The 25,088-nt window shown below is 37.5% G+C and overlaps 1 protein-coding gene across 6 annotated transcripts in view; it reads right to left on the bottom strand.

Annotated features, from left to right (window-relative positions):
* Nucleotides 1-25,088, bottom strand: part of LOC121322434 (collagen alpha-3(VI) chain-like) — a 70,068-nt gene that overhangs the window by 18,678 nt on the left and 26,302 nt on the right. For 3 of the 6 annotated variants that reach the window (XM_041262394.1, XM_041262393.1, XM_041262397.1), the window contains 15 exons: nucleotides 18,068-18,667; nucleotides 17,228-17,827; nucleotides 16,387-16,986; nucleotides 11,218-11,829; nucleotides 10,121-10,729; nucleotides 9,343-9,948; nucleotides 6,214-6,822; nucleotides 4,722-5,071; nucleotides 4,353-4,431; nucleotides 3,518-3,663; nucleotides 2,841-2,933; nucleotides 2,457-2,510; nucleotides 2,049-2,120; nucleotides 1,131-1,157; nucleotides 983-1,027 (listed from right to left, as the gene is read on the bottom strand). In XM_041262394.1, coding sequence (XP_041118328.1) covers nucleotides 983-1,027; nucleotides 1,131-1,157; nucleotides 2,049-2,120; nucleotides 2,457-2,510; nucleotides 2,841-2,933; nucleotides 3,518-3,663; nucleotides 4,353-4,431; nucleotides 4,722-5,071; nucleotides 6,214-6,822; nucleotides 9,343-9,948; nucleotides 10,121-10,729; nucleotides 11,218-11,829; nucleotides 16,387-16,986; nucleotides 17,228-17,827; nucleotides 18,068-18,667 — 5,102 coding nt within the window. The remainder of the gene's footprint in view (nucleotides 1-982; nucleotides 1,028-1,130; nucleotides 1,158-2,048; nucleotides 2,121-2,456; nucleotides 2,511-2,840; nucleotides 2,934-3,517; nucleotides 3,664-4,352; nucleotides 4,432-4,721; nucleotides 5,072-6,213; nucleotides 6,823-9,342; nucleotides 9,949-10,120; nucleotides 10,730-11,217; nucleotides 11,830-16,386; nucleotides 16,987-17,227; nucleotides 17,828-18,067; nucleotides 18,668-25,088) is intronic. The other 3 variants (XM_041262398.1, XM_041262399.1, XM_041262400.1) reach the window with 1 other exon arrangement.

The following is a 25,088-nucleotide window of genomic DNA, read 5'->3' as shown; positions in this document are numbered from 1 at the left end:
GATAAAAAATGGTTTAAAGAACCTCTAATATCTGCTGAACTGTGCACAGAGTCGATTAAGTGTGCTTAGTGGAGTTCTGAAGTAATGACACATTTTATAATATTTTTTTATATTACAAGAAACCATCATAGCTTCCCAAAAATAAATAAAAATTAATATATAAAATCATCGAATATATATATATTTATAATTATTATTTAGTATATTGGCACCGTGTCCTAGGGGATAATCAATGGGAGGTATTTGGCTGACATTTTGTCGGGGTTGTGTCCTTGCACAAAATGGCTGACAAAGTTACAAAATGGCCGACAGAGACATGAGCCTTGGGAGGAATGTGATGGGGTACTAATGGGTTGTTAATGGGTTGTTGATAGGGCAATCAAACCCCAAGCCACCTGTATTTAAGGGACAGCTAAAACTTCATTAAGGTGTGTGTGTGTGTTTATAGGTGTGACAGCTTGCTGGATTGGTGTGGGGAGTGAAGGAGAATTACTGAACTTGAGAATTATAGGAAACCTGTGTATGACTTGGAATGTTTACACTACTCTGCTGGCTGTAAGACCCTGTATGTATGAAAACCCAACAACCAATCTGCCTGGGACCAGGGAGATAATAAACAATCAGCCACTGTCCTGATTAACTGCAATATCATTGCGTGTTGTTTCTGTTCTCTGACCGATTTGTGCTTAAATTCGCTTTTTGGGTCACAATTTCTCTCTCTCTCTCTCTCTCTCTCTATATATATATATATATATATATATATATATATATATATATATATATATATATATATATAGAGAGAGAGAGAGAGAGAGAGAGAGAGAGAGAGAGAGAGAGAGAGAGAGAGAGAGAGAGAGAGAGATAGAGATAAATAGATATATGTGTGCGTGTTAAGATGGGGTTAATTGGTAGTGATATGAAATAGTAATCAGGTGGATATGCAAAATTGTAGATGAATCATAACAACAGAGTGAAACATTACCTCTTCTCCATATATTCCATCTAAACCAATTTCTCCAATTTCACCCTGAAATAAAACAAAACAATTACAAACATATACAGACATGCTTATTCAAACGAAAAAAGCAATATTATTGAAACTGATTATTATGATGGGAATTTGCACTCACCTTCTCTCCTGAATATCCTCGAGAACCCTACAATCCAAAGCAAATAAAAAATAAATTGTTAATACAAATAAAGTCAGTTACAAAACCGGACTGGACTGCTCAGAACAGATGGCTTATTTTTCATTTATTTATTCCACTTGGTATAATGGCATAAGACTGCTTATGGAATCGTCTACTTGATGTAATACAAATATATATATATATATATATATATATATAGATATGATATATATATTATAGATATTATATATATATATATAGTATATAATATATATCATATAGATATCATATTAGATATAGATAGATAGATAGATAGATAAGATATTATAATAACCGGGTTTTTCTCGGTTTGAAAGTTTGCAATGCCATACACCTTTGTCATGGAAACAGTTTCCCTTTTGTAGAACTTTTCTTTTTCATCTCCATGGTTGATCCGAAAACTACAGTACCAACCAACCAATTAAGACAAATTTAGAGATTTATACAAACACTACATTAAATGTGTAACAATAAACTATATTTTATATATATATATATATATATATATATATATATATATATATATATATATATATATATATAAATAAATAAAATAAAACTAAATAAATAAATAAATACTATATATAGTATTTATTTATTTATTTATTTATTACAGCTGAACCTAGATATTGAATCAGAGACTGCAAACTCTAATTTTTAGTTCAGCAGGAGTAAGCAGTTGCTAGGCTGGTTTATATGCTGTTTGGTAGATATTCAGAATATACTGGATCAAAAAAGAATACCTCACAAACGTGACTCATACATGAGGCCCATCAATGGCGGCAGCGTTTTGTTATGGGTAACTGTTCAATACGTTTAGTGTATTTATATGATTGCACGTGAAGGTTATACAGAGAAATGAGGTCATGTTCATCTTACCTTAATGCCTCTCTGCCCTGGGCACCCTTGGAAGCCTTGGGTTCCATTCACACCTGGAGGACCCCTCTCGCCCTGTCACACAAGAAGAAAGAAGTACATTGAAATAAATATCTCAATCTGCTGATCATGTGTCAGGTCCTTTCATTTTACATTACCAGTAATGAGCAACAGTCGTAAAAATGTAATTAATTGATTTTGTTCTTTATCAAAAAGTTTTATATCATGTACTACAAAAAATAAAAAAAACTCTTACATTAGCATGAAATAAAGCAGTGATACAACACATCGAGAGTGCTACAATACCACTTTCTGCAGGAAATAAGCTTCATTGGATCTTAAGAATGTGGAATTCTACTTATTTAAGCTGACTTAAGTTCCATCGTTGCATTGCTTCTTGGTCCTACTTACTGGTCCTCCTTCATCACCTGGGTGACCTGCATATCCTAGTCCTCCTGGCAAACCCTGTGATCCAAGAACAAAAACAGAGGAAGAAGTTAGGTTTCATCATATGTGTTAAAGAAATGTATTGCTAAAGCAAAACTAAACAAAACATGTTTAATGACAAAAACAACTACCAAGTCAAATTACTGTAAAAGGCATTACTACAACACTACCAGGCTCATTAAAATAATTTCTATGAAAGCAATAAAACACTTTTTTAAAAGGATATGGGCTAAAGGTCAGTGTATTGACATTGAACAACCGGAGCATATGTAGTGTAATATTATGGGCATGACATTTAAAGAAAAAAAAAAAAATCAAAAATGGTGAGCATTATATATTTTTTGCTACCTTTATTCCAGGGATTCCTGGCGGGCCTCTGTCCCCTCTTTGACCGGTGCACTTACATGGCACTCCGCAGCATTCACGTTCAGCAACGTTGTCCTTTTTGGAACAGGAGTAAATAAATAATAAAGTCAATGTAGATTAACTGTGCTTTATTGTGTGCCTGCTATGCTTTTAACAAGGTATGCAGCTTTAGGTCTGGACCTGACATGACATCTCAAAGAGGAACCCTAAAGCCATGGTTAAAATCTCTGGGTATGAGGAAAATAAAAGCAAGAAAAAAAGCTATGGGAACCTCAATTAAATAGGGACACTGTAATACAATATACAAGCTATATGGCTAAAGGAGTTATAACCTGTTAGCGCTAGCAACCTTACCAGCAATGATCTTTTTTATTCTTTGCATGTTTTTTTTTTTTACATTAATGCAACGCTGCTCTTTTTTGTATACAATCACATCGTGTGCAGTATGGCAGTCTTACTCTAATAGGCGAGCTCCTTTCAGAAGTAATTCAGAGCCATGAAGCTATGAAGCCACCAAACTGACCTTAATTCAAGTAAAAACAAACAACGAAAATAACTTTCCCACAGATGCTCTTGATAACAAAAGGATATAGAATGGTTAAGAATAATCTAACATGTTTATAAACTTTATTTTTTGGAAACAGACAGCGTTAGCTCACCAGTTCCTCTGACAGTTCATAGTCTAAATCCAGCAGGTTTATCCGGAGAGGTTTGGAGTATCTGAATCCACGACCAAACTCCAGCAGTACTGCGTTTTCAAAATCAGACACCCGCTCCAGGCCGACCAGGATGAAGGCACTCACATCTTTTAAATTAAGCACAGACACACAACATGTGATTTGACGAGCAATGGCCCACAATGCAGCTATTTATGAGGGCATGTCTCTTTATTAGTCTCTTACAAATAATTTCATCTGCATTTCCATCTGTCACATGGATATACTCAATCTTGACTAGATTTCTCTGTATTCTAGCTGAGACCGTTTTCATCAGCATCCAGTCATTTATGTTCAAATGGCAGTGCTCTCCTTTATATCAACTCAGAATGTCATATGTCACTGGGAGTCATTTGACTATAGAACTTTCCTATAATACTTCCTCCATCAGAGCGACTGGGCCAGATATAATTCTCTCAGTCCTCAAAAGTTTTTCAGAGATCCAGTTCAAACCATATCAATATTATTCTGCTGCAGATAGAAATGAATGGGAATGGTTCCAAACCACCTTTGGATCAATCCCAGTAGTGGGTGGAAACAAGCCATAAGAAACCAAACAAAAGGCCTTTGTGCATCTGCAAGGAATGGGCCCAAGCAATAAACTGATTTTAAATATGTAAAACTGCTAAATTAACTTCACATTTTGGCACCTCTGCAACAGGCAAGTAAACATCAACATTGTTTCCTTTTTTCGTGCATCCTTTACACTCATGTTTACTACTTGCTTATCAGTTTACATACTTGGCTAAAGAAAGAACAAAATGAGAAGGCCAGTCACCTGCCGAACGAAGCGCTTCCACACGTGCTTTCACTTCAGCAAACCCATCCTCCAGACCATCTGTGAGGTGGATTATCACCTAACAAAAAGGGTGAAAATAATTAACCCTTCATGAGGCCCATTTAATAAGCTTGTCCTGTTCCTAGTACAGTAAGTGATTGATCTCAGAACTTTGTTAAGTTGGGTCTTAAACAATCCAGGTAATTCTGTCTCAACAAGTTAATAGTTTTGAGTCCACAGTTAGAGTGTTATATGTTCAAAATGCTTCTTATACATTTCATTGTGTAAAAACATGCTACGTTAGTAATATCTAATATGGAAAGGATAACACATTTTATACATGAAGTTTTTCAAGCAAGGATAGCTTACCTTGACAGCTCCCGGTGTACTGCTGGCTACAAATTTGTCCCTGTATGCATCCACAGTCTTTGTAGACAGAATGTACGGTCCTCGAGTGCGCAGTGCTCTGAACTGCTCATACAGCTCTTGCTTGTACTCAGAGAAGTCGAAACCGACCTGCTGCCCAGCTGAGGTTAGTGCCAGAAGACCAACCCTCACAGAGGGGACCTGGGAGCCAGAGCAGCTAGTCACCCTCATCTGTGAAATCCTCTGGAAGATTGCCTCCATCTTGGACTCAAGTCCTCTCTGGACTGCAAAAATGTTCTGCCCGGCACCCACATTGGAGACATCAAATCCCACCAAGACCTCAAGTTTACAATCTGTTAAAAACAAAAACATTTGAATATTTAGATGGAGGGATGGATTTGTGGTTGCTAAAATCAATACCTACGGTCAATGTTCATAAGGCAGAAACCCTTGCCCTTCCGCTACATGGTAAAAAGCTGAATATTACCAAAAATCAGGCAATTTACTGGAATACCTGCAGTAACCTTATAGGTTTATAGCTACCTCTTATACACTCCCATTTGCTATTTAGATCATATACTGTATGTAGGACTATTAAAGAAACAGTGTGAGAGTGTCAAAGCATATCACTGGAAGCAAATCATGTCAGACATTAGGAAAGCATCTGGTTGGTAAATGACAAGAAATAATTTGTTGAAAGGGTTGAGATAATATCAGATAATATCTCTAACCAACTGCTTCCTCTACTGACTGGCATGCTGTACAGTCAGTGACACACTATTTAGCAAATCGCTGTGGTCAGAACTCAAGTATCAGTATTTTATATTTGAACATTAAATAAACAGTAACATACTACATGGAAGTAAGAAATTCAAACTGAGAGCTTCATTTAACCCTAACTATATTACCAGAAAGCACTTTGAAAAAAAAAATTAAATACATGTTTGCTACAATATGTGCTTATTTCAAAACTATGCATGTGAGTCCTACATTGCGAACCGGTAAGTTTTACAGAATTGAATTTCATGAGCTAGAACCACATCAATGGGGTAATAACCAACAAAAAATCCCACGGCAGAACGGCAATGGTCTCTTATTGTTTTGCTGTTTATCATTCTCATTCATTTCTTGTGTTAGGGTTATACCTGTAACAGGAAGTGAATAGGGACAGAAAGTCATTAAAGATAGCTGGAACTTATAAAGCGGTTGCTTATGCAGAGTCAAAATGAAAATAATGGTGACCTTTTAATGCCGCACTATGTTCCTTTACTGTCACACTACTACTTCCTCGGTCGCTACACCTGACAAAATTACACTGGAATGCAGTCAGATCATTCAGCTCAACTATACCTGGGAAAAGGCAGTGGAAATGAGGCATAAGAGGTGATTATATTATCTCTTTTGTGATGCCATGTACAGGGGGAATAATGCCACACTACAGAACACAATTTAAGTTTGTTTTTGTATGTGTGTATCACAAATATCCTGATTTTACCTTTTGTAATCTCTGGAGCTCCAGTGCAGATTTGTATCCCCTTCATTTCATCAGAAAGTATCACCAGGAGCTGTTCACTCAGCTCTGAGAGCCCTTGGGCTGTTGAGGCCCTAAAGACGGTTGTTTTTTCACTTGCCAGCTTGTTGATTTCACTGAGAGTATCCCCGACTCCCACTGCGTATATCCGCACACCAGTTCCTCTAAGGGCCAGTGCTGCCGCACCCCCATCGTCTTGGGACTTCCCGCCTGTCACAATCAAAGCAATTTGCGGGATGCCCTCATGCGCCCTGCTCCCTGCAGCCTTCACGAAATGCCTGTCCTGAATGTGCTTGATGGCAGCCCCTGTGTTGATCCCCCGCCCGCCCCCTCTGTAGTTCGTTCTCTCTATTGCTGCTACAATGTCATCTTTGGACGTGTAAGTGTTAAAGAAAAACTCATCGGTTACGTCCTTGGTGTACTGTGCCAAGGCAACCTGTATGGAGTCCTTTACGTCAAAGATGTCGACCAAGCCAACAATGAATTGCATTATATGATCAAAGTCGGCCTTGTTGAAATTATTGGAGCCGTCCACTAAAAACACAATATCTGCAACTTTTGGCTTCGGTTGATCTGCATGGGTGGAAAAAAATAATAAAATCATCTTAGTATGACATTTCAGAGAATTTAGAAAGAAAGAAAGAAAGAAAGAAAGAAAGAAAGAAAGAAAGAAAGAAAGAAAGAATTAAATATATACTGAAAATTGTATTCAGCATAAACCTTTATTCAACAGAAACCAAGCAGCCCCACATCAGGTGGTGGTGGTTGTTGCTATTCACTATAATGAACACTAACTACCATTGGCTGCTTCTCAACATCACATCAAAGGTGGAAGACCTTCCATGTAGGTTTTAACATCATTTTCTTCCCTCACTACCTTATTACTGTGCAGCTGAACTTTCAATTAATACTGCATTATCGTCTCTGAAGGCACAATGCTATAAAAGCAAGCAGCCCTCCCGCTCATGTTGGTCTGTTACACTCTCTTTGCTGGACAGGGAAAGTCACGTTCCAGTTTGGACTCCATTTAACACACACTGCCTAGAAAGCATTGGGAAATATGTCCATGCCAACATGGTGGAAAGGACTGTTCATTATGCACTTTCAATGATGTTTCAAAGAAAAGAAAATATATTTGGACAAATATATATATATATATATATATATATATATATATATATATATATATATATATATATATACACAGTACTGTGCAAAAGTTTTAGGCAGGTGTGAGAACATGCTGTAAAGTAAGAATGCTTTCAAAAATAGACATGTTAATAGTTTATATTTATCAATTAACAAAATGCAAAGTGAGTGAACAGAAGAAAAATCTACATCAAATCCATATTTGGTGTGACCACCCTTTGCCTTCAAAACAGCATCAATTTTTCTAGGTACTCTTGCACACAGTTTTTGAAGGAACTCGGCAGGTAGGTTGGCCCAAACATCTTGGAGAACTAACCACCGTTCTTCTGTGGATTTAGGCAGCCTCAGTTGCTTCTCTCTCTTCATGTAATCCCAGACAGACTCGATGATGTTGAGATCAGGGCTCTGTGGGGGCCATACCATCACTTCCAGGACTCCTTGTTCTTCTTTACGCTGAAGATAGTTCTTAATGACTTTCACTGTATGTTTGGGGTCGTTGTCATGCTGCAGAATAAATTTGGGGTCAATCAGATGCCTCCCTGATGATATTGCATGATGGATAAGTATCTGCCTGTACTTCTCAGCATTGAGGAGACCATTAATTCTGACCAAATCCCCAACTCCATTTGCAGAAATGCAGCCCCAAACTTGCAAGGAACCTCCACCATGCTTCACTGTTGCCTGCAGACACTCATTCGTGTACCGCTCTCCAGCCCTTCGGCGAACAAACTGCCTTCTGCTACAGCCAAATATTTCACATTTTGACTCATCAGTCCAGAGCACCTGCTGCCATTTTTCTGCACCCCAGTTCCTGTGTTTTCGTGCATAGTTGAGTCGCTTGGCCTTGTTTCCACGTCGGAGGTATGGCTTTTTGGCCGCAAGTCTTCCATGAAGGCGACTTCTGACCAGACTTCTCCGGACAGTAGATGGGTGTGCCAGGGTCCCACTGTTTTCTGCCAATTCTGAGCTGATGGCATTGCTGGACATCTTCCGATTGCGAAGGGAAGTAAGCATGATGTGTCTTTCATCTGCTGCAGTAAGTTTCCTTGGCCAACCACTGCGTCTACGGTCCTCAACGTTGCCCGTTTCTTTGTGCTTCTTCAAAAGAGCTTGGACAGCACATCTGGAAACCCCTGTCTGCCTTGAAATTTCTGCCTGGGAGAGACCTTGCTGATGCAGTATAACTACCTTGTGTCTTGTTGCTGTGCTCAGTCTTGCCATGGTGTATGACTTTTGACAGTAAACTGTCTTCAGCAACCTCACCTTGTTAGCTGAGTTTGGCTGTTCCTCACCCAGTTTTATTCCTCCTACACAGCTGTTTCTGTTTCAGTTAATGATTGTGTTTCAACCTACATATTGAATTGATGATCATTAGCACCTGTTTGGTATAATTGTTTAATCATACACCTGACTATATGCCTACAAAATCCCTGACTTTGTGCAAGTGTACCTAGAAGAATTGATGCTGTTTTGAAGGCAAAGGGTGGTCACACCAAATATGGATTTGATGTAGATTTTTCTTCTGTTCACTCACTTTGCATTTAGTTAATTGATAAATATAATCTATTAACATGTCTATTTTTGAAAGCATTCTTACTTTACAGCATTTTTTCACACCTGCCTAAAACTTCTGCACAGTACTGTATATATATATATATATATATATATATTATATATATATATATATATATATATATATATATATCTGACTAATTCTTTATTTCTTTTTATAAACATGTCTTAAAAAAGGTCACTGATTCACTTCAGGATACAAATTTTTAAGTTAATTACTACACCTGTATAATTGAATGGAACAATACACCTTCAGTTTATCATATATTCTGATATATTATAATGCCTTATACTATATTTTTGTTGCATTAAATATGCCATGGCAATCAAGCACCAAGATTGTCTTAATTAATTTCCTTCTTAACTTCTTACCATATCCATTTTCAAAGTCAGTAGGCTCAGTAGGTGTTGGTAGCGTTGTTCCACTCAGTCTTGCAATGAACTTGTCCTGAATTCCAGGAAGGTTGGCGAAGTCGCTTACTTGAAGAACATCTTCACTGGTTGTGGCAATTTCAGCCAGTTGTCTTCCATCTGCATTCTTGGCACCAATTCCTATACAGTTGACATTTGTTCTTCTTAACAGATTGCCATATTTGCTCACGTCAGTTTGGGATCTCCCTCCAGTGAGTACCACTAAGTGCTGTGAGGCATCTAGTCTGGCTCCGTTTGCTGCCATCAGTTCCTTTCTCACAACATAGTCTATTGCCTCTGCCAGATTTACAGTGGAGCCACCCATGTGGCGAAGTCTTCTCACTGCATTTATCACAGCTATCTTGTTAGAGTGGGTGTTCAGAGAGAATTCTGTTTTCTGGGTACGGCTATACTGCACCACAGCAACTTGTATCTGATTAGGACCAATATCAAGCTGCTGGAGGACCTGGATCATGAAGTCTCGAATATGCGCTATGCCATCCCCGCCAACACTGTCAGAACCATCAATAAGGAAAATTATGTCCTTTTTCCCAAGGTTAGAAATCACTGTTCAAATGAAAAGAGAGGGAGATTTTCCTTTCAAGAAGTAATTCCACATTTTCATTGATACATGCTGCTTACCCACCCACAACTGCATGTTTAGGGTTTGTGAATTACTTCTAGATCAGATGAGACGCCATGAAAATACACAGTATATTTACACCTTCATTTCACTTACCTTCAGTTGTAACCGAAGGGATCTTCTGTCTGATATCAGTGGCACTTAACGTCTTTACAGGTGTCAGCAGCTGCTGATCAATGTCAGTCAGATCACGGAACTCTTTTACAGTGTAAGAGTATTCAGGAGAGAGAGATATCAGCTTTAACTCCTCTTCATCAGCATTCTTCGCTCCAATGGTAAAAGGTGCCACGTTGTTCTTCTTTAACCTTTCAGCAGGAGCGAAAACATCATCTGCAGACCTTCCCCCAGTGATGAGAATCAGGAACTGAGGGACGTTTTCTTCTATCCTACTACCTGCCTGCCTCTGGAAGATGTTTCTTGAAACAAACTCTAGTGCTTTGCCGGTGTTCAACTTGTTCCCACCTTTGTTTCTGATTCTCTGGACTGCACTGAGAACCTCTTCTTTGGTGGAGTGTTCGTTGAGTAGGAACTCCGTCTTGGCATCATCACTGTATTGCACCACAGAGATTCTCACTTTGTTCAAACCAACATCCAACTGATTTACCACTCTGGTAATCAGGTCGCCGATGCTACCTAAATCATTTCTCACTGCGGATGTGCCATCAACTAAAAACACAACATCCCTCTTGTCACTGTCTTGGAAAGCTGTAATACAATGCAATAACAATCATTATGTGAGGTTGTAAATAGGACATCTAATTATTATCTACATATCTATATATAAGTAAAAAAAAAAAAACAATGACTGAGAATTAGTCGTCCGTCACCCCCATAAATTTCTAAAGAACTGCTGGAGGAATCAATTGAAAAATTATGCACTCTGTAGTATCAATAAACAACGACTGACCATAGAGTGATAAAACAACCTGTATAAAGTATTTGAATTTTGTTAAACCTCATCTCTATATCTATTCAGACAAAATACTTCCATGTCATTATCCATTATGCTTCAAAGTGTCCTGAAGATTTACTTCTGCTTGGTCAGTCATATCATTCTCATTGCATAATATTGTATACTATATTCCTGTATTTAAATGAACCCAGGGCATGCTGCTACTGTTATGGGTTCCATCATGACAGCTGACTGTGATGCAGAGCTTCATTCACATTTATTATGCAGGATTTTCTCTTACCTGTAACAACTGGATAAGTCGGCCCTTCACGATCAATTTCTTCTTTAGACAATTCTGTCAAGGAGGATATTAGTTGTTGTTGGACACTGTAGATGTCACGGAATTCATTAACTGGATAAACAAACCGAGAATTATAGGAAATAATTTGCAGCTCATTGGAATCAGCATTTCTGGCTCCTATACCAAAGGGTACAACCCCAGCTTGTTTAAGAGTTGTTGCTGGACCTTGTACATCATCACGTGATGGTCCTCCTGTCACAACAATTAAAAACTGGGGAACACCTTCACGGATTCTGCTACCAGATGAAGGGGAAATTACATTATTCTTGACAAAAGTAAGCGCTGCACCAGTATTAAGTGGCCTTCCACCTTTGTGTCTCAGTCCCTTGACAGCATTAAGAACCCCTTGTTTGGTTGTATGTGAATTCAGGTACAGATCAGCATTGGGAGTGTCACTGTACTGGACCACAGCTACACGGATCTTATTCTCAGCAACATTAAGATTTTCCACAACTCTTCGGACAAACTCTTGAATTGTGGGGAAGTCACGTCCAACATCATCAGACCCATCGATCAGGAAGATTACATCCTTTTTTGCACCTTCCATTTCAACTGCAAAACATAAAACACATATTTAAATCAACAGTACTTTAAAACAAGCATTTCACCATTGCGCAAGACAAAATCATTGCATTAAAAAGGCAGGGGGGAGGGGGTTCTAATGAAGAGATTACACTTATTTGAGGTGCTCAATGTGATGTCATTATAGGCACTGGTGATCAAATTGTCCACAGAAAGCAAATATAGGATAGCTAAGGATAACTATGAAGCCTGGCACAGTTAACAACACAATAAAAGATAAACAACAGTACACAGTTTCCACATAAACTACATTTGTGAACTTTACTTTCTGCCTGAATCCCTTTAACACTAGAACTGTTACGTGGGTCAATTTGACCAGTTTTGGATTAGTTTTCGTTTTAATATAACGTAATATATTCTATTTTTTTTGTAAATATAGCAAACAAGACACGCCCCCTCCTCCTCTAGCACACTTTTTTTTTTAATTCGAGTCTTTCTTTGTTTGTAAACTGACTACTCCTATCAGAGAGCAACGAGGCCGAGATTTGCTGATAATGGATTTGTACAATTGCACCAAGTTGCCAACTCAGTGAAAGCCTAGTTGCTTCATTTCTCAATATATCTGGGAGACATCAACCCTTCATTTTGTTCAAGAAAAATATCAGAAGGAAATATTTAATCTTGAAAGTAGCCATTTCCATTTGAATCCTGCAAGCTGCCCATAAATACACGCAGCAAAGGGAAATGGAATGTAGGATAACAATTTCTGCACCTAATATGAAACATATATATAGATATATTACTTTTAGAAAAACAAATATTTCAGTTTTATAGTTTTGTATGTATATAGGCCTACCCATTTACATCTATATACACAAAAGTGTTTACACATTTTTTTGTAATCGCTGTATGCGCTAACTTTGAACAATAATTCAGTTGTATTTTCTTTTTTGCTTTACATCTGTGAGGATTGTGCTTTTTTGGGTGCTATTTGATGTTATTCACGTTACATACACTGGTCTTTGAATGATCAAGTAGGATTGAATAGCCACAGCTGCCTCATTTGCCCCCAGATGCACATTATTATTATTATTATTATTATTATTATTATTATTGTATTTAGCTGACACTTTTATTCAAAGTGACGTACCAGTTTATGAGAACTACAATTTTTAAATAATTACAACAAATAAACAAACAGAGTAATACAGGAAGAAGAAACGCAGTGGAGTACAGGCTCCAGTGCAATAGACAAATGCTGCTGAAAGCTGCTGCGGTACAGAGGCGTATTCAGCATAGGGTTACATGCCCGGAAGCAGTATATTCATTTTTATGTTACTGTTTTTTTTTTTTTACTTTTACAGTTTTGTATGTACATTGCCATATTTTTGAAAATACACACTTTTTTATTATTATGAAAAGCGGGAAATACATTATTTCAATAGAACTTAAATAACAACAATGTGTTTATAATATAGATCACATCATATATATTTTTTCCAATGGCAGCATTAGATAAGTATAAATAATACTTGTGCAGGCATATCACTTTTTAGAAATTATTTTTTGTGTGATAAATTTCAAAGCAGACTTCAAACCCTCATCAATGCTCACATCTTTATCTAACACATATACATCAGAAAACCTCAGTTGCACATTTTCAGTCACGTCATGTACAGTATCTTCCCCAGTTTCCGGCATGGGTGTATAGCGCTCTGTGACAGGATGACAGAGAGCTAAGGCTCAGAGACAGAGTAAAGGCAAAAATAAAGTTCTTTATTAAACAAAAATAATCAAATAAATAGGCACAAGGGCCAACAGAAAGAGGATCAAACAGAAATAACCAAAATGAACTTACAAAGTAAACGGTCAGGTTCCAGGTCTTTTAAAACAAGACACTCCTTTATTCTAAACATAAAGCTCTCCAACACAAAAGCAAACTCCCAAACAAAAGAACACCCTCTCAGCCAGGGCCTCTCCCCTGGCTTTTATCCCCTGTGGCTGGAGCCCAATTAATCAATAATTACTAATTATTCAATTAGAGCTCCAGCCACATTCTCACATGTTTTCCTGGCAGGGAGGAATTTAACCCCCTCCCTGCCAGTTCCAAACACATTCATATAGATGGGGTAGTTCCCCATCACACGCTCTTATATGAATTATTATCAGTAGGTACAATAAATAAATAGGCCGTTTTGACCAGTACCAAACCTGTACATACACAGGCATCCATTTGTCACTCTCAGCTGTATGTATACAGATGACCTGGTCAGTCAAGTACATTTCTTAGGGACTGTTGCCATCTGCCAGTGAAAATCAAAACTGCAGACAACTTTACTCTATTGTCAACTTATTTATTAACTGAAGCACTTTAAAAAGATGTGTTAAAATTTGCAGATGCACATATAAGCGACTGCATGCTATTCTCTCGGGAGTGACAAATTTGGACTTGTTTTGCACTCCACGTGGAATCCTGGGATAAGCAGCTGGGTGATTAAATACTGCGTTTCTGCAGTCCAAATGTTTGAAATGATGTTCATTAATAAAACTTCTGAGTTCCATCTGATCGTTTGTCTTTCATTTTCATATCTAAGCAGTTTAAAAATGTGTGGGTCAAAATGACCCACAATATGGTTCTAAGCAGTTCTAGTTTTAATTCATTCTCCCTTATCTATGATTGTAGGGGTTCTGCTGTTCTCTACAATGAAACTCCTGTAACAGAGGACATAAATACTTGCTCAATACTTTGAAGGTCACAGGCAGAAAAAGCGTAACTAGGATCATATGCAACTGTTTTTCCATGACGTCTGCATTTCTTGTTCCGATACCAAAAGGCACAAACCCAAGCCCTTTTAGAGCAGTTGCTGAAGCCCCAACATCATCTCTGGACCTTCCACCAGTCAGCAGAATTAAAACCTGGGGCACACCCTCAAGACGTCTGCTACCAGAAGAAGCAGTAAAGACATTGTCCATAACAAACTGGAGAGCTGCTCCAGTGTTGAGGGGTCTTCCACCTTTATGTCTCAGGCCTCTGATGGTATTAAGGATGTCATCCTTGGTTGAATAAATATTCAGGTAGAAATTTCCTTCTGGGTCATTACTGTACTGTAGTACATCAATACATCAGTGTCATCAGAACCAACAAATAGAAACACAACATCCCTTTGGGCAAAATCCCTTTCAACTATAAATAACATTAAATAACGTGTTAATTAAAAAACACAATTTAGTTGGAGAACTTTTGAAGACGTGTTAACGGAAATCTTAGCACAAGTAACACCCTTCAGAAAAGTAATGCAAGATTGTCTTCAACGTCGTACATTTCATAATGTAAAGCTCCATGATATCTTCATCAAATATCTTCTTATGTCGTCTTAGCTGAAGAAGTTTTGGGTGAAATGTACTAAACAAGCGTAATGTTATTTGAGACTTTTTAGGGAATGCTTTGTGGCAGCAGCTTTTGTTTGCAGTTCAACTGTAGATGAATATGTAATTATGGGCATTCCTGCATAAATTTGCAAAAAGGGGGCGGAGACAGTGCAAATAAGGATTTAAAAATATTATAATGAGAAGTATGAAAGCTGTGGGCAATTGTGGCACTTATAATTGCATCAATTTGTTAAAAAAACTTTTGAAAGCATGTTTTAAACATTCGCAATTGTTGCTGGCATGTCCCAGTCTGCTTTTTCTTGTGATTTGCCAGTTGAGCTCAAAGAAATTTTGAGGCGAACAGCCAAATACCAATTTTTCTCTAAAAGTTGGAGTATAAAGATGTTAAGTGACTTCCTCAAGGTCACTCCTGGTTAAAAGCACCTTTCTTTAACCATCGGTCAGCCTTATACTCATGCGTAAATTCTTTACCGCGTATGTATTAATAACTAAAAGTAAATATTTATTTATATAAACACGGGCACAGCATATATCATTCCCAAGAAGAAAATAATAAATAATAAATAATTAAAAAACTGCATTTCACATTTTGATTTCTAAGCCAACAGCCATGTATTCAAGATACTTCACCAGTCTACGCCATGTCCATGTATAAAATACAGATAATAATAAGTGCTATTTAAACTGCGAAAAGAGAAGATGCCAAGACAGCAGATTCAGTACAGTCTGGAAAAGAAGACAAGATCAAATGAGGTGGCTCTTGTCTGTTCACTTAGAAACTGAATATAAAATGCCACACTAGTCACTTAGGAAACATAGAAAACAATCCAAAAAGATGGCTCTGGGAGTGCAGTTATGATAGTTGGTTGTAAGGTCTAAAATTCCACATTGTTTCCTGAGTGGAAGACAATGGAAAGATGCTCAAGAAAAGCCTGGTCTAAAGAACCAAGACCAAATTAAATCAGAAATGTTTATGTAGAAAAAAAAACAACAACATTTAAACAAAACAACACTGATACATTCAATATTGCTTAAAATTGGGAGGATGCTATTAATTATATGTCATTAGCACTTCACTTTTAAGCAAAGTAAGAATGCATCAGATACCAAAAACTCCAATCAAACAGGTACTTGCAGAAAAATAATGGCACTTTGTGTTCAAATCGCTGTTTTCACTTTAAAGAACCTGGTCCTTACCTAAGACTGTTGGTGTCTCTGTTGTTCGCTCTCTGGCAATTCGTGTCAGAGAGGATAGAAGTTGCTGCTGGATGTTTGGAAGGTCAGAGAAGTCAGAAACAGAAAGAGCAAAAGCAGGATCGTATGAAATTGTTTGCAACTCCCTGGTATCTGCATTTCTTGTTCCGATACCAAAAGGCACTACTCCAAGCCCTTTTAGGGCAGTTGCTGAAGCCCCAACATCATCTCTGGACTTTCCACCAGTCAGCAGCATTAAAACCTGGGGCACACCCTCAAGACGTCTGCTACCAGAGGAAGCTGCAAAGACATTGTCCATAACAAACTGGAGAGCTGCTCCAGTGTTGAGGGGTCTTCCACCTTTATGTCTCAGGCCTCTGATGGTATTAAGGACATCTTCCTTTGTTGAATATGTATTCAGGTAGAAAGCTGCAGCTGCATCATTACTGTACTGCACCACAGCAACTCGATCTTTATTTTCCTCCACATCCAAGTTCTCCACGACTTTTCGAACAAACTCGCGGATTGCTGGGAATCCATTTCTAGTGTCATCAGAACCATCAAGCAGAAACACAACATCTCTTTGGGCAGAATCTCTTTCAACTATAAATAACATTAAATATATATGTTAATTAAAAAATACTTCAGATAGAAAATAATCATCAAGTGACACTCATCATTCTTTCCTGAGTGGAAGACAATAGAAAGAAACAAAGCCCTGGAGAAAAGCTTTGTCTAACTAATCCAAAATCCCAATCAGATCCCACTTGGTTACAGTCACTTATGTTAATGTTGAAAAATAAATAGATACCAGTATTCGAAATTGCTTGGTAATGCTCCTTACCTACGACTGTTGGTCTCTCTGTTATTCTGCCTCTGGCAATTTTTATCATAGAGGACAGAAGTTGCTGCTGGATGTTTGGAAGGTCAGAGAAGTCAGAAACAGAAAGAGCAAAAGTAGGGTAGTATGAAATTGTTTGCAACTCCCTGGTATCTGCATTTCTTGTTCCAATACCAAACGGCACAACCCCACGACCTTTTAGAGCAGTTGCTGAAGCCCCAATATCATCTCTGGACCTTCCACCAGTCAGCAGAATTAAAACCTGTGGAACACCCTCAAGACGTCTGCTACCAGAAGAAGCAGTAAAGACATTGTCCTTAACAAACTGGAGAGCTGCTCCAGTGTTGAGGGGTCTTCCACCTTTATGTCTCAGGCCTCTGATGGTATTAAGGACATCTTCCTTGGTTGAATATGTATTCAGGTAGAAAGCTGCAGCTGCATCATTACTGTACTGCACCACAGCAACTCGATCTTTATTTTCCTCCACATCCATGTTCTCCACTACTCTTTGAACAAACTCGCGGATTGCTGGGAATCCATTCCTAGTATCATCAGAACCATCAAGCAGAAACACAACATCTCTTTGGGCAGAATCTCTTTCAACTATAAATAACATTAAATACATATGTTAATTCAAAAATACTTCAGATGGAGAATAATCATCAAGTGACTCTCGTCATTGTTTCCTGAGTGGAAGACAATGGAAAGAAAAAAAGCCCTGGAGAAAAGCTTTGTCTAACTAATCCAAAATCCCAATCAGAAACCACTTGGTTACAGTCTCTTATGTTGATGTTGAAAAATAAATAAATACCAGTATTAAAATTGCTTGGTAATGCTCCTTACCTACGACTGTTGGTCTCTCTGTTATTTGGCCTCTGTCAATTTTTATCATAGAGGACAGAAGTTGCTGCTGGATGTTTGGAAGGTCAGAGAAGTCAGAAACCGAAAGAGCAAAAGTAGGGTAGTACGAAATTGTTTGCAACTCCCTGGTATCTGCATTTCTTGTTCCGATACCAAAAGGCAAAACCCCAAGACCTTTTAGAGCAGTTGCTGAAGCCCCAACATCATCTCTGGACCTTCCACCAGTCAGCAGAATTAAAACCTGGGGCACACCCTCAAGACGTCTGCTACCAGAAGAAGCAGTAAAGACATTGTCCTTAACAAACTGGAGAGCTGCTCCAGTGTTGAGGGGTCTTCCACCTTTATGTCTCAGGCCTCTGATGGTATTAAGGACATCTTCCTTGGATGAATATGTATTCAGGTAGAAAGCTGCAGCTGCATCATTACTGTACTGCACCACAGCAACTCGATCTTTATTTTCCTCCACATCCATATTCTCCACTACTCTTCGAACAAAATCACGGATTGCTGGGAATCCATTCCTAGTATCATCAGAACCATCAAGTAGAAACACAACATCCCTTTTGGCACCTTCTTTGTCAACTATGAAGTATAACAAACACAGGGGTTAACATAAGAAGAAAAAAGTTCACGTGGAGTTAGGACAAATGCTATACGTGAAGTTAACCAGTGCATTTAACCTGACAATAATGAAATGCACCTACATATTGTTTATAGGTTTTTTTTTTTTTTTTTTTAAATCAAAATACAAATGTGTTCTTTCAATCCATAAACAAGAGAGGCAGTGCTAGACCAGATTGGTAATTAAAGGGATGAAGGAAAATATTCACTTGTCTTAAATTTAGCTTACACAAATTCTTTACCACCTGTTTCTATTAATAACTAAAAGTACAACTTTCTTATATACACACTGGCACAGAATATATCATACTCAAAAAAAGAAGAAAAAACTGCATTGGTAAGGTTAATTTGTAAGCCAACAATCATGTATTTAAGAAATACATCACTAGTCTATGCCCATGTATAAAATACAGATAATAAGATGCCCTATTTAAACTGACAAAAAGAGAAGATGCCAAGACGGCAGATTCAGTATAGTGTGGAAAGTAAGACAAGATCAAATGAGGTGGCTCTTGTCTGTTCACTGAAACAATAGGAAACATAGAAAACAATCCAAAAAGATGGCTCTGGGAGTGCAGTTATGATAGTTGGTTGTAAGGTCTAAAATTCCACATTGTTTCCTGAGTGGAAGACAATGGAAAGAAACAAAGTGCTGGAGAAAAGCCTGGTCTAAATAATCAAGTCACAATGAGATCAGAAATTTTTTCACGTTGAAAAAATATTCGGCGATGCTTTGTCATGGCACTGCAATGTGAATTATTCATCACTCACTTTTCACTTTTGTGTAAACATGCATCAGATTCTAGAACCCTTATGAAACAGGTACTTGCATAAATGCTAATGGAGCTAAGTATTGAAATTCCTATTTTCAATTTTAATCGCCTTTTATTTACCTATGATTGATGGTGTCTCTGTTGTTATCTCTCTGGAAATTTTTGTCACAGAGGATAGAAGTTGCTGCTGGATGTTTGGAAGGTCAGAGAAGTCAGAAACCGAAAGAGCAAAAGCAGGGTAGTATGAAATTGTTTGCAACTCCCTGGTATCTGCATTCCTTGTTCCGATACCAAACGGCACAACCCCAAGACCTTTTAGGGCAGTTGCTGCAGCCCCAATATCATCTCTGGACCTTCCACCAGTCAGCAGAATTAAAACCTGGGGCACACCCTCAAGACGCCTGCTACCAGAGGAAGCAGTAAAGACATTGTCCATAACAAACTGGAGAGCTGCTCCAGTGTTGAGGGGTCTTCCACCTTTATGTCTCAGGCCTCTGATGGTATTAAGGACATCTTCCTTGGTTGAATATGTATTCAGGTAGAAAGCTGAAGCTGCATCATTACTGTACTGCACCACAGCAACTCGATCTTTATTTTCCTCCACATCCATATTCTCCACTACTCTTTGAACAAAATCACGGATTGCTGGGAATCCATTCCTAGTGTCATCAGAACCATCAAGTAGAAACACAACATCCCTTTGAGAATCTTCTCTTTGAACTATAAATAATTATAAATGCTGGTGTTATAGAAATAAAATAAAAAAAAAAAACATGACATGCACTTGAAACAAGTTTATATCCTGAGCCTTGCTTTCGTGATTTTCAAGAAATTAAATACATACACAGTATTTACCATGGCATACAGTATATACCATGAATCACTGATAACTTGAACAAATGTATAGCTTGCATGGTTTCATTACTGTACTCAAATACATTTATTCTTGGCAGGGCCATTCATATTATGTGTTATGCTGATGATAAATGTGCTGACCACAATAGTATTGTAACTGAAACTTAGAATGTAGAATTCAGTGAACATACCACATGTTCAAGGTTATTGTGTTTGTCAGTGTTTTCAGTAAATCTGAATTCCAAGTACTATTCACATTTAACCCAGAATCATGCTTACTCTACAGGCATTACATACCAACCTAAAAATAAAACTTTACTAAATTTGAAAAAGACTAAAATTATTGCCTAGAAGGTAGTTTAACATACTTTTTAAAACTGCGATCATATAGCTGTAAATGAAATGCAACTCTTGATGATCACTGATACAATAAGCTGTTGCTGAATACTACTCTGATTCATTGTATGAGTGCAAAGGAAACAGTGATTGACAAAGTCACAGAAAAGGTAGACTACAATTAAATAAACATTAATACAGCCTCCAATAGCTGACAAGAACAAATGACATCAACCTTGACAGTCAGTTGGGAGTTCAGTAGTACAGGTATATTATGGAATGTGTATACCATTCTGATTGTTTAAAACAAGACTAAAAGGAAACATAGGAAATGTGGCAATTAGATTCAAGACCTTGTGACTTTGTTAAACAAAGTTCCAACTCACAAACCTCCAACTATTTTTGAGCGTAAGATATACATTATTCATGTTTCCAATTTGAGCTACTGTTACCAAAAAAAAAAAATGTGTTCAGACAGAAGTCAATCATTGAAAACCGTGATTTTCTCCAGGAACTTCTTACTTTTAGAATTGTGCATTTGTTGTCCTCATAAAATTAATAAATTGCTAATTACCTATACCTGTTGGTGATTCAGGCCTTCTCACTCTGACAACTCTTTTCACGGAAGATACAAGTTCTTGTTGGACTGTTGGTAGCTCACCAAACTCAGTGACAGAAAAAGCAAACAAAGGATCATAAGAAATTGTTTGCAACTCATTGGTATCAGTACTCCTTGTTCCAACAACAAAAGGCACAATACCATCTTCTTTTAAAGCATTTGCTGGGCCCCCAACATCATCTCTGGATCTTCCACCAATCAGCAATATTAAAATCTGGGGTATGCCATCAATGCTTCTACTACCAGCAGAAGCAGTAAAGACATTGTCCTTAACAAACTGAAGAGCTGTTCCAGTGTTGAGAGGTCTTCCACCTTTATGTCTGAGGCCTTTGATGGCATTAAGGACATCTTCCTTTGTCGAATATGTATTTAAGTAGAAATTTGCATCTGGATCATTACTGTACTGCACCACAGCAACTCGATCTTTGTCTTCTTCCATACCTAGTTTCTCCACTACTTTTTCAACAAATTCTCGAATTTCTAGGAATCCATTTCTCGTGTCATCAGTACCATCAAGCAGAAAGACAACATCCCTTTCAACAGTTTCACGTTCAACTATGGAATATATTAAATAAAGGTGTTAGGAAATCCTAATATTTTACATTGAGAAATGGATCATACAGTTGAAGAACTGAGGTCCAATAATATATAGTAAAAAATTTGCTTTTTAAAAAAAGTGATGTTTTTAGCTCTGATAAACAGTATCATATTCTGCGTTACCATGTAAATAGAATGCAATACTGAAAAAAAATCCATCCTTGTAATCACCATTTCCATATTTAGTAGTAAATATATGTTAAGAAACAACCTATAAGTCTTAACAGTATCAGCATCGTCTCAAAACAAACCACCAACTTGTGTATTTTTTTTTTATACAGTAGATAAAAATGAATTTCTAAAAGCACCATCAAAATAAAAGACTGCAAAAGCCAAGAAGTGTCAGTGAGTGAACAAGAAGTACAATTCAGTATTTCCCTTACACTATAAGGCTGTCAAGAGTACGTCAAGTACATATTAGACCCAGACTCAAAAATGTACATTTTAACGGCGCGATAGCTGGCAGAGACTTGTTTAAACTCAATTTTAAGGGGTTTACTCAGAAAACGTTTCAAAACGGGTCGGGATGGCATTTCATATGCTCCGTGTTCGTGTGATAGATCATTTGTTTATCCATCCATTTAGTTTCGTGAAAATCCATGTGGTAGTTTTTAAGTTACAGAATCACGAAAAAATAAGTTTTGACAAATTAGTGAAGAGTTTTTTTTTTTTCGCTACAATAACTAAAAAACAGATGCGTGTTCAAACACCATATCTGGCAGGTGGAAGTATTTATTGACTAGGAGTGCCTTTTTTTGGAACCAAAAAAATGGATAAAGTGTTTAGCAAGTTGTTTTTATTTTTCTTCACGCGTGCACGGTTTATTTTTGCTAACTGGTAAGTAAGGCTATGATTTTGTCACAGAGGTTACAGAAATTGTGAAAATCGTGAATTATAAAAGAAGGCAGTGAAATCTTGGATATGGATGTAAAAACACTTTTGATTTTTATTTCCTTTAAAACATGCAGCATCATGCACTGAAAATATAAAGCATTTACATGTAGTTATAGGTCAGCGAATAAGACAGCTGAGAGAGTATGCATGGAAAGTGGTGACAGCTAATCTGCAAAACAAATTGTGAGAGCTGTTTTCTGTAAAGACAGAAGAACAAATGCATCGGAGAACAGAAGTTTACCAACAAACAGAGGCTTTCTTTAGAACATGTTTTGTAACATTTAAACGGGTCAGTAGTTAAATGCAATAGTCTTTTTATTATTGGTTTTGATGTACTATTTAAAAGGTCTTGTGTATTTTGATGTTGCTAAAACTATAATATTTGGTGAACTTTTTGTGAATTCTTGTTTTTTTTACCACACCTCGCCCAAGAAATGTACTAAAAGTTACTGTGCCAATATCGTAGCCTTACTCATAAGTTACGCATGTGCAGTCGAGCTCCAACACCAAGAGTAAGTTAGTGGGTATTAATCAGTTTAATAATTCTCTGTGGGTAATTTAATTTGAATTCCTTAGGTCACTTATGTCTTGTGGTTCTTGTGGATCCTGACTTTATCCATATTTTTTTTTTACAACTTTTTTTTTTTTTTTTTTAAATGTAAATCCTTCTGACCTTAACTCCAGTAGCTAAACCCTGGGTGCAGTACCATGATTGACAGTGTAATATTCCAGTGTAATATTCCAATTATTCTAATGAGCTTTTCCAAAGCACATATAATTCTATGACAACATGAAAACAACCATGGCTGTTCTGGTTTTAGAGCTGACTTAACCTGCCCAGTGGTGACTACACATGTTGTCTAAAGTGAACCCAGCTACTGTACCAGTTAAGCAGTGTGTGCTGGAAAGCCTTGTCAGAACATGGATCCTGTAAGGGCACAGTGGCGGCCTTACCTGACAATTTCACAATTTTTTCAGAATTGTCAGCTCATACCGTCAAGTAAAACGTAGTTTGTTGTGTTTAATATATCAAATGATAAAAAAATCCTTGTATGTCCTGGGAGTACCAAGTGATTAATTGTCTGCACTTATACATGGGGAAATTGCAATGTTGCTAATAGGACATTTCTAATTTAAAACTGAATGTTGACAATCCTTTTATAATTTTAAACAACTGTTTCTTACCAATAACTGTTGGCGATTCAAGCCCCATCTCTCTAACAACTCTTCTTAAAGTGGATAAAACATCTTGCTGAATGGTTGGAAGCTCACCAAAGTCAGTCACTGAGAGAGCAAAACTAGGATCATATGAAATAGCTAGCATCTCACTGGTATCTGCATTTCTCGTTCCGATACCAAAAGGCACTACTCCAAGACCTTTTAGAGCAGTTGCTGAAGCCCCAACATCATCGAAGGACCTTCCACCTGTCAGCAGAATTAGGATCTGTGGAACACCCTCAAGACGTCTGCTACCAGAAGAAGCAGTAAAGACGTTGTCCATAACAAACTGGAGAGCTGATCCAGTATTGAGGGGTCTTCCACCTTTATGTGTCAGGCCTCTAATGGTATTAAGGACATCTTCCTTGGTTGAATAAGTATTTAGATAGAAATTTGCTTCTGGGTCATTACTGTATTGGACCACAGCAACTTGATCCTTCTTTTCCTCCACATCCATGTTCTCCACCACTCTTTGAACAAAATCACGAATTGCTGGGAATCCATTCCTAGTATCATCCGAACCATCAAGCAAAAATACAACATCCCTTTCCACAGCTTCTGTTTCAACTATAAACCATATCAAAAAAATGTTAATGCCTCTCTCACAGAAAACATGTCATTCTGAAGACATATTAAGCAGTCAAAAGTATTATAAGCCTAATTGCATACTATAAAAATACAAGTGTATGAGTGGTAATGCTTTTCTAAACAGGGTTTACCACTAGAGTGCTCGTACTGCTGGTATTTGTATGACTGAGGTCCGATAAACAAATTCCTTCAAATTAATACAATTCAATCTAAATCAAATAAAAACACCTTTACTCCATATATAAATAAGTGGAGAACATATTTGCATACCTATGACTGCTGGATATTCTTGCCTTTGTTCTCCATCCATTCTAGTTAGTGAGGATAAAAGCAGCTGCAGGATGTTTGGAAGGTCATCAAAATCAGAGACAGACAAGGCATTAGTAGGAATGGATGCAATTGTTTGCAGCTCACTCGCATCTACGCTTTGTGTTCCAATATCAAAAACCACAACTCCAAGCCCTTTCAGGGTAGCTGCTGGGCCCACAACATCATCTCTTGA

The sequence above is a fragment of the Polyodon spathula genome, chromosome 10, assembly GCF_017654505.1.
Source record: "Polyodon spathula isolate WHYD16114869_AA chromosome 10, ASM1765450v1, whole genome shotgun sequence".
Taxonomy (NCBI): Eukaryota; Metazoa; Chordata; class Actinopteri; order Acipenseriformes; family Polyodontidae; genus Polyodon; species Polyodon spathula.
The sequence above is the reverse complement of the archived record's forward strand: the minus strand, read 5'-3'. Positions and strand labels throughout refer to the sequence as shown.